Source organism: Trichechus manatus, unplaced genomic scaffold (assembly GCF_000243295.1).
Source record: "Trichechus manatus latirostris isolate Lorelei unplaced genomic scaffold, TriManLat1.0 scaffold00207, whole genome shotgun sequence".
In the NCBI taxonomy this organism is placed as follows: Eukaryota; Metazoa; Chordata; class Mammalia; order Sirenia; family Trichechidae; genus Trichechus; species Trichechus manatus.
This window is the reverse complement of record NW_004444143.1, coordinates 1,012,646-1,021,928: the sequence shown is the minus strand read 5'-3', so window position 1 is coordinate 1,021,928 and position 9,283 is coordinate 1,012,646. Positions and strand designations below refer to the sequence as shown.

The 9,283-nt window shown below is 52.1% G+C and overlaps 1 protein-coding gene across 1 annotated transcript in view; it reads left to right on the top strand.

Annotated features, from left to right (window-relative positions):
• The window catches only part of WDR62 (WD repeat domain 62), a 45,848-nt gene that overhangs the window by 5,522 nt on the left and 31,043 nt on the right, over positions 1 to 9,283 (top strand). Inside the window, exons 4-8 of the mRNA XM_004388177.1 lie at positions 5,471 to 5,528; positions 5,735 to 5,905; positions 6,644 to 6,781; positions 7,120 to 7,302; positions 8,571 to 8,731. Of these exons, the coding sequence (XP_004388234.1) occupies positions 5,471 to 5,528; positions 5,735 to 5,905; positions 6,644 to 6,781; positions 7,120 to 7,302; positions 8,571 to 8,731 (711 nt within the window). The remainder of the gene's footprint in view (positions 1 to 5,470; positions 5,529 to 5,734; positions 5,906 to 6,643; positions 6,782 to 7,119; positions 7,303 to 8,570; positions 8,732 to 9,283) is intronic.

Here is a 9,283-nt window from a genome sequence, read left to right as displayed (position 1 = left end):
TCCCTGCCCTCCACCCCGACCGTGCTCCAGCACACCGTCTCCTTGCCCTCCACCCCGACCGTGCTCCAGCACACCGTCTCCCTGCCCTCCACCCCTGCCGTGCTCCAGCACATTGTCTCCCTGCCCTCCAACCCCGATGGTGCTCCAGCACATTGTCTCCCCTGGTTTACTTCTCCACAAAATTTAGTCTTGTCGGAGGTGTTAATTCCCCACTGGTGATGCTCCGTCTGTCTCCCTTCCACCACGTTCGGTCTGAGGGCAGGGGTTGTCTCACGGCTCAATTTTGTGACCTCAGCATTTCAAGCAGTGGCAGAACATTGATGGCACTTCCTGTTTCCTGAGTGAATGAACAAATGCGGTTTGGGTTTTAATAAGATCTCTGCGTAAGGATAAAGGCCCAGAGAACAGCGAGGAGGCAGGAGGGAAGACGTGAGGTTGCTGGGCCCAGGCCCATCTCCCTCTGCATTTGCTGGAAGATTAGGGGCCAACTGTGGAGCCAGCCTCTATTGCCCAAAGCCTGAGCCCCACTCTGAGTCTCCCAGCACCATCAGTTTACTGGGGAAGGCCCTTGGCCCTGAGTGGGCCTAGGCTGGCGGCTGGGCTGTCTGCCTTGGGTTGATAGATCACCGTGTCTTCCTGGGGATATGGTCCCAGTAGGTTTCTGACCATTCTGACCTCCGGGAGGCACTCTGACTCCCTCCTTGGCGTAACTCAGCTCAGCCCCTGTGGCCTGTGCTCTCCAGGTGGACGGAGAAGGGGTGGGTTTTCTCCTTCCCTCGTGGTTGCTAAGATACGGCAGGTGGGGCCCAGACGTTCTTGTGGAAGGGGCTTCTTGGATTCTTGCCTCCTGACTGTGTGTTCCAGCACCAGTGTGAAGGCGGCACGGGGTTCTGGTCCCGTCCCAAGTATTTATTGACCCTGTGATCTCAGGCACGACGCTCCTCCTTTCTGAGCCGTGGCGTCTCTGGAAACGTCAAAACCACCTCCCGTGGTGAGAGTGTCCTTACGGCAACACCTGCAGACCCGACGTCCACGGACTTGTGGTGGCCAGCGCAGTGTGTTTGAGAGACTGGGATTAGGTGACGCTGCTTAGAGTGTTTTACACGAAAATTCAGACAGCCTGAGAAAGTCTTGCCCCTGGAACTGCACTCCCCTGTGACAGTGGTGGGCTGGAGACTGGTGGCATCTGTCAGAACCCCTCTTGTCCATGTCGCCTCCCTGAACCCTGTAGGCAGCGGGGTCGGTACCCCTGACCTGGAGCAGATGGCATGGAGGTGGCCATCCTCAGCCGCCAGCACGTCTGTCTTAGGAGGTGGTCCGGCCACCGTGGGGGGCTTTTACCCTGGCTGCATATCAGTCACCTGGCCCCCCCAGGCTCTCCCCCAGAAAAGGACAAGTCAGTTGGTCTGGGGTGAGGTCTGGGCATGGTCAATCTTAAAACTTTTCACATTGGGATAACTTCAGACTTACAGGAATAGTACAGAGAATGCCTGTATATCTTTCACCCCTGTTTCCCACTTTTGCTTCACCACATGTGTTGGATCGTCTTCTTTCTGTATCTATGTGAATTTTTTTGGGAACCGTTTGAGAATAAGTCACAGACCTGATGCCCCTTTGCCTCTAAATACTTAATGCGTTTTTGTGTTTTTCACTGTTGTTAATTTTGTATTTGCTGAGTCTTACGTTTTTCTTGTTTTTTATTTTGATGTGTAGGATTATTAGTTTCCTTTGTAGTTACCCTAATATGTGCGCCTATTTTTCTAAGTTTAAACTAGTCTTGTATTTCTTCATACGGCCTTGACTTCCTCTCCCTATGAAAGATCTATGACTGCATTGTTTTGTCTTTCCTTTTTGTTTTAATGTTGTCTTTTGCATATTGATCTCTCTGTTCCCCTGTTTTCAGCATTTTAGCTTTGATTTATTTTTGTGACTTCTATATCTGGGTTGATATCTGGCTGCTCTGTCCTGTGTTCTAGTCTTGGGTTGTTATCTGATGTTATTGCTTTTCTAACCAGAGGACTCCCTTTAGTATTTCTTTTAATTTTGGCTTGGTTTTCACAAATTCTCTAAACTTCTGTTTGTCTGGAAATGCCCTAATTTCGCCATCATGTTTGAGAAACAGTTTTGCTGGATATATAATTCTTGTCTGGCAGTTTTTTCCTTCAAGGCTTTATATATGTCATCCTGTTGCCTTGTTGCCTGCATGGTTTCTGCTGAGTAGTCTAAGCTTAGTCTTATCAACTGTTCTTTGTAGATGACTTTTCGTTTATCCCTAGCCGCTTTTAAAATTCCCTCTTTATCTTTGGTTTTGGCAAGTTTGATTATAATATGTCTTGGTGACTTTCTTTTGGGATCTACCTTGTGTGGGGTTCAGTGAGCATCCTGGATAGATATCTTCTCATCTTTCACAATATCGGGAGTTTTCTGCCAACGAATCTTCAACAATTTTCTCTGTATTTTCTGTTAATCCCCTTCGTTCTGGTACTCCAATCACTCGTAGGTTATTCCTCTTGAAAGAATCCCACATAATTCTTATGGTTTCTTCATTTTTTAAAATTCTTTTATCTAATTTTTCCTCAAGTTGGTGTCAAGTGTTTTATCTTCAGTCTCACTAATTCTGACTTCCATTGCTTCAATTCTGCTCCTATGACTTTCTATTGAGTTGTCTAATTCTGAAATTTTACTGTTAATCTTCTGGATTTCTGTTTGCTGTCTCTCTGTGGATTCTTGCAGCCTGTTAAATTTGTCATTGTGCTCTTCTATAATCTTCTGAATTTTCTCTATTGCTTTGTGTGTTCCTCTGCTTGTTCTGCGTTTTGACTGATCTCCTTCCTGATCTCTTGAAGAGTTCTGTGTATTAATCTTTTGTATTCTACCTCTGGTAATTCCAAGGAGTTCTGTTCCTCTGGAAGATTTCTTGTTTCTTTGTTTTGGGAGCTTGCTAAAGCCATCATGGTCTGCTTCTTTATGTGATTTGATACTGACTGTTGTCTCCGAGCCGTTAATAAGTTACTATATTTATTTATTTTATGTTTGCTGACTGTATCCTAGCTTCTTGTTTTGTTTTGTTTTGATATGACCAAATAGGCTGCTCGTGTGAGCTCGTTTGATTAAGGCACCTTTGAAGCTCTAATGTCCTGTCACCAGCTGGTTAGGTCTGTTACAAGGTATGCGAGCCCGGGAGTCCATTTACTTTTCTTGCATGGATTCAGCTCAGGTGTCCAGGTAGTTGGTCACCAAGTGTGTGGTGCAGGCTCTCACCTACAGTCCTACACGGGCAGGGGTGATTGGAGTAGGCACAGGTGTCTGGCTGCAGTAGGGAGTTACATGCTAAGCAAGGCAGTGGGCTCACAGTTGCCCCTGAATGTCTGGGAGGAGAGCGTGTCCCTGTTTCCTAGAGTGCATAGGTGGGTGGGTTTTGCAGCCGGACTATGGGCACCCAGTACTGTTGGCTGTAAGGACTGGGAGGCACCACTTCTCCTTGAACCTCTGTTGCAGGTGGCTAGGTGGCGTGGGTGGAGCCAGCAGTCCGCAGGCCCCTGATGTGAGTAGGTGAGGACCCTGCTTAATGGGCAGAGCAGTGTCACATGTCACAAACCTGCCACTCCACCGTATAGCAGAAACAGTTGAAGTTAGTCTTCAGGTATATACCCTGTTGTACTGGGTAATGAGGGCCTATGCTGTTGAAATGGGCCCACAAAGTCTATGCAGGGGTGAAAGACATTCAAAGTCCGCGGACCCCTTATGCCTGTGCCTAAGGATCTGTGCCTGCCCTGAATTCCTAGCTTAGGGGAGCTGGCAGATTATTTTTTCCCTGTTTGTTAATTTATTCCCTCTCTAAGGCTGGGAGAATGGCTCAGGGCGCATGATAGGTCCTACTTCTAGCCCAGGGGACATGGCAATCACTGAAGCTGGCCCAAGACCCAGTGCAAAGCAGGGAGGGGCCGGGTAAATGGGAGAGAGGTTTTTCCCAAACAGGGTGTTTTTAGATCCACACGGTAGGTTAGATGCATATGCTTATATTTTGCCAATTGAGCACTGCTTCTCACTGGTTCTGGAGGCTTGAGCAGACTCTCTGCCACTCGGTCTCTCCCGACGTAGAAAACGCGTCCCTAACACCACTGCCTGCCTCACTGCTTGTGCCAGCCGATCTGGCCTGCAGGGTGCCGGTTCCCGCTGAGTCAGGTCTGATAACTCCTCACTGCTTGTGAACCGTCTTTCCCTCTCCCTGCTGCTCAGCCGGATTCCTCAACTTTGCCTTTGATGTACAGGGCTCCTAGATTGTCATATGTAATCAATTCGCTTGTTTTTTCGGGTCTTTGTTGTAAGAGGGACCACTGGAAGTGTCTGACTACTCCGCCATCTTGGCCCCACCTCTAAATACTTTCATAACTACAGGGCATCAAGCAAAATCAGTCATGTAGCCAGCCATACCTGTAGAGCTGCAGGGAGGTAAGAAAGTACTCTGTCTGGGCACATGGCCATCCTAATTAAAATCCGGGTTCTGTCAAAAAGGAGAAGCCCTGGTATAGTGGTTAAGAGCTCGGCTGCTAACCAAAAGGTTGGCGTTCACATCCAGCAGCCACTCCTTGGAAATCCTGTGGGACAGTTCTACTCTGTCCTGTAGGGTTGCTATGAGTCGGAATCAACTCAACGGCAATGGGTGTTATCAGTACGGAAGGAGGGTGAGTGGATATGGGGCAGGCAGCTCACCTGCCTGCTGCTGTGAAGAGAACGTGGAAGCCGCTGGAGGGTTGACATGATGATGATAGATGTTCTGTGAGGTTGTCAAAGACTCGCTCAGAGGCGTTTCCTTAGTTATCTGCACACTGATTTCCTCATGTGAGAGAGACGATTATGAGACTGAAGGAGCAGGGGTAAAAACAGGACTAAAGGAGAGAGAGGAGCACTGCACGGCCTGGGAACGGTGACTGTCACTGCTGAGAGGGTGCAGACTCGCAGAGAGCCCCCGTGGCTGTTCCACCCTGGTGCAGTCTAGCCAGGGGTGTCAGAGAGACACATATGGTGGTTGGCGGAGTTCCCAGAGCACCTTGAGCAATGAGCAGTGGAGCAGGCGTGACAGGCCATCTCGGGCGATGTCTGCCGTGGCCCTTCATCAGCACCACTCCCTAGTTAAGCCCCATCTGTATGGTTTCCTGCCTGCACCCCAATTCCTCAGGACTCCTGAGGTTCCTTAGGGAATGCAGTCCTGCACAGGGAGAGGGAAGGAGGGTTCCCAGACCGTGAATACCCATTGGGATTTGGGGTTTTCGGGAGAAGGGGCCCTTTCCTTTTCCCCCACTTCCCTGTGCTGCTGCCTCCCCTTCTGGCTGTGGGTGAGTGCATGTAGGGCACACACTCACTCCTGGCCATCTCCGAGGCTTGGGGACAAGGGCTGGGCGGAGTCCTGTGAGCATCATTGCTGCCCACCATCAGCGGGACCAGTGACCCACCCCTTTCCTTGCCCCAGGAAGTCTCTGAGTGCTCTAGCCTTCTCACCTGACGGGAAGTACATAGTGACAGGGGAGGTAAGTGCATAGTCCTGATGGAGTGCGGGAGGAGGGGTCTTGGGACCGTTTCTCCTGCCCCCAGCTGGGCTGGGGAGTCCCTGGAATATCCCCTTCCTCAGCCAGGAAAGCCCGTGGCAGAGGGAGGTGGCTGTCAGGCACCCCCTGAGCCTCTCCGGCCCTGCCTGGTGCAGAGCTTAGCAGCAGTAACGGCCTCGCTTTCCTAGAATGGACACCGGCCTGCTGTGCGCATCTGGGACGTGGACGAGAAGAGCCAGGTGGCGGAGATGCTGGGCCACAAGTATGGCGTGGCCTGTGTGGCCTTCTCACCCGACCTGAAGCACGTCGTGTCCATGGGCTACCAGCATGACATGGTGCTCAGTGTCTGGGACTGGAAGGTGAGAGCCGCTGGGGCGCGAGGGGGGCAGCCAGCTCCCAGGGGAGCCTGTTGCGGGCACCAGAGAACTAGATGGGATAAGTTGGTAAAGCGCCCACGCATTCGGCAAACGTTTGCTGAGCACCTGCTCCGGGTGATCCCTGCTCTAGGCACCCCATTCTAGGGCACGTCACAGGCTCTCAACTAGTGCAATTGTCATAATTATTTTCATACCAGCCAGCTGTGACCTTGGGCAAGTGGCCTGTGTCTTCATCTGTAAGATGGATCTGATAGTAGCATCTGTCTTGCTGGGTTGTGAGGGGTCAGCGAGTCTGATGTGCACAGCACGGTTGGACTTGGGAACAGCCGGGGGGCTGGGAGTAGGCAGAGTGGTATCAAGACCTGGCTCTGCCTAGAACTTGCTGTGTGACCCTGTGAGCCTGGCCGATTAGGGGAGAATCCCCCACCATAGGACTGCTGAGATGACTCCCCGGGTGACCCTGTGCAGGGCTCTGCTCTGTGACGACCCAGAGCAGGCGCTCCGCCTGTGGCAGCTGGGGGTGGTGTCGTCCCTACCTTCTGTCCCTGGTGGCCCCTGGGGAGAGCTCAGTCTCCTCCTCTGGAGGTGGGACGTAATGAGTTCCTCACGTGCAGCAGCCCCTGGGAGGGCCCAAGAAGGGCAGGCTCGGAGCCGGGAAGCGGGGACACCCAGAGCCTGGGCAAAGGCCTGACGTGAGCCTGTCTGCACTGATTGTTCCAGAAAGACATTGTGGTGGCCTCCAACAAGGTGTCCTGCAGGGTCATGGCCCTCTCCTTCTCAGAGGACAGCAGCTACTTTGTCACCGTCGGGAACCGGCACGTGAGGTTCTGGTTTTTGGAAGCCTCCACGGAAGCGAAGGTGGGTTTCTGTCCCTGCTGCCTGAGCCTGGCCCCAGGGAGTAACCAGGGCTCTCAGGAGTCCGGCTTCTCCTTCCGGGCCTGCTCTCTAGGTGCCGACCCGCAGCCCCTGCCGGGACCCCCAACCCAGGGGCCAGGCCTTCTTCCTGGGCCACTGCTCCAGCCCCGTGCCCAGAAGTGTTTGTTCTGGTTTTCTTTTCCTTGTACTCCACTCGGAGGAATTTCTCCATTTTTATGTTTAGCTGTGTGTGTCCTCTGGTCACGACAGGCCTGTCTGTGGCCCTGTTGGGGGCCAAAGCCACGTGGGCAGCATCTGACTGTGGCCTGCTCTGCCTGCAGGTCACAGGCACGGTGCCCCTGGTGGGGCGCTCGGGCATCCTGGGTGAGCTGCATAATAATGTCTTCTGTGGTGTGGCCTGTGGCCGGGGCCAGATGGCGGGTAGTACCTTCTGCGTGTCCTGTTCGGGCCTCCTCTGCCAGTTCAACGAGAAGAGGGTGCTGGAAAAGTGGATCAACCTGAAGGTACCGTCAGTGGGGGACTCCTCCCAGCGCGCGTCTCCAGGGACGCTCCGCAGCACCCCTGCCTGGTAGTTGACCACACAAGCTCTGGGTTGACGTCTCATTCTGCTCACGTGACTCTGGAGGCGTGACTCTGTCCTCCGAGTTCTGCCTTCCAGGTTGGTAAGGCGGTCACGTGAGAATAGCGTGTGTAAGGCACGTAGCCCGGGGCTTGGAACCCTGTAATGGGGGTCAAGGTTGCAATGACTTCCCCAGCATGGTTTGATCCACTTCACATTTCTCTTCCTGGCTGAACGCTCTTGGCTTGTAAGAAGACTGCATTTTTTTTTTTTTTTTAATTTAAATCTAAGTTACCATTGATTTAATAATTTTTCAATCAAAACAGGCTACACAAAATTTATAAAATTTTAAACTAAAGAATGATTTATCAATATATAATCTCACTGCTCTTCTTCAGTGTCTGCGGGCTGGAGTCCAAGCTGTCCTCCCCTTCTGAGACTGGGTGCCCATTTGGTTGTCGACAGGAGCGTCGTGGTTTACGCCCCTTTTCCCGGCACGCTCTTGTGACTCACCTCCAGAGGTCACCTGTAGGGTTGATGGCGTGGGGGGGGAGTGGGGAAGAGTTCTGAGTTTTAGCTGTCTTCCCCAGCTGGCTAAACTGTTCGTTTGATTTTTTTTCTCACTGGACTTCTCTTGCTAGAACTCAGGCAGTGTTTATGCACATCAGGAGCCTTCAACAGACAGCTGTTTAGTGCCTGAGTGGTTGTTGGAAATGACTCAAAGTCCCATTAGATTTGGAAGAGGCTCTGTAATCCGTGTTGAGAAGCCTGGCACTTCCTGCCCCTCCCATCTGCTTGTCCTGGGAGAAGTCCTTCCTGGATGTCCTTTTTTCTGTCCTACTTTGAAATAAAATCTTTCTGAAGTCATTTCTAAGCAATAGGGAATAAAATTCCAGCTAAAATTCGGCACTGTTACTGCAGGTGACCTGTCTGAAGCAGCAGTCAGCTAAACAGGTATTTCAGCGCACAGCAGTGACAGGACTCCACGGACAGCATTGACGGCTCCGTCCCAACTCACGTCCCTGCCCTCGACAGTGACAGTAGACACTATATCCCGATTTCAGAAATCTTAAAACATGCTAGAATGGCCTTCTGAGACACAGGGAACTCTAAGGCTTCTCTCAAGGCCCGAGGCTGCCCTGTCAGTCCCCCACTTCCCTGGGCCAGGCCGCAAGAAGAACCCAGTTTACTCGGTCCCTTTTGCCCCCGCAGGTCTCCCTGTCTTCTTGCCTCTGTGTCAGCCAGGAACTCATCTTCTGTGGCTGCACAGACGGGATAGTCCGCATCTTCCAGGCCCACAGTCTGCACTACCTCGCCAACCTGCCCAAGCCTCACTACCTCGGGGTGGACGTGGCACAGGGCCTGGAGCCCAGGTACTGCCCGATGGGGAGGTGAGGAGGGGCCCAGCCAGCGTCCACCCACTGGCGTCCGTCCACGCGTCCATATTTGCCTACCCGTGTGTCCAGCCTGCAGATAGGAGTGACTGTTTGAAGCCCAGGGCACCGCAGCGGTGAGCAGAGCAAACAAGGCCAGCGCCAGGATGGGAAGTCAGGCGGGGCAGGGGAGGTGTCGTAGGCGCCATCAAGTCGATCTCGGCTCGCGGTGACCCCATGTAACAGGGTAGAACGCCCCATAGGGTTTTCTAGGCTGTAATCTTTACGGGAGCATTGCCATGTCTTTCTCCTTCACAGCCTCTGGGCGGGTTCACACCTCCAACCCTTCGGTTAGCTGTTGAGCACTTAACCATTGCGCCACCAAGGCTCATTAAACCAAGGGTTAAATAAAATAAAATTTCAGATAGTGGGAAGTGCTTTGAAGAAGAAAAACTCTAATTGAGCACAAATACAATGGAATGTATTCACCCATGTGGCAAACATGTATTAAACAGGTACTAGGTAGAGCCCTGGTGGTGCAGTGGTTAAGAG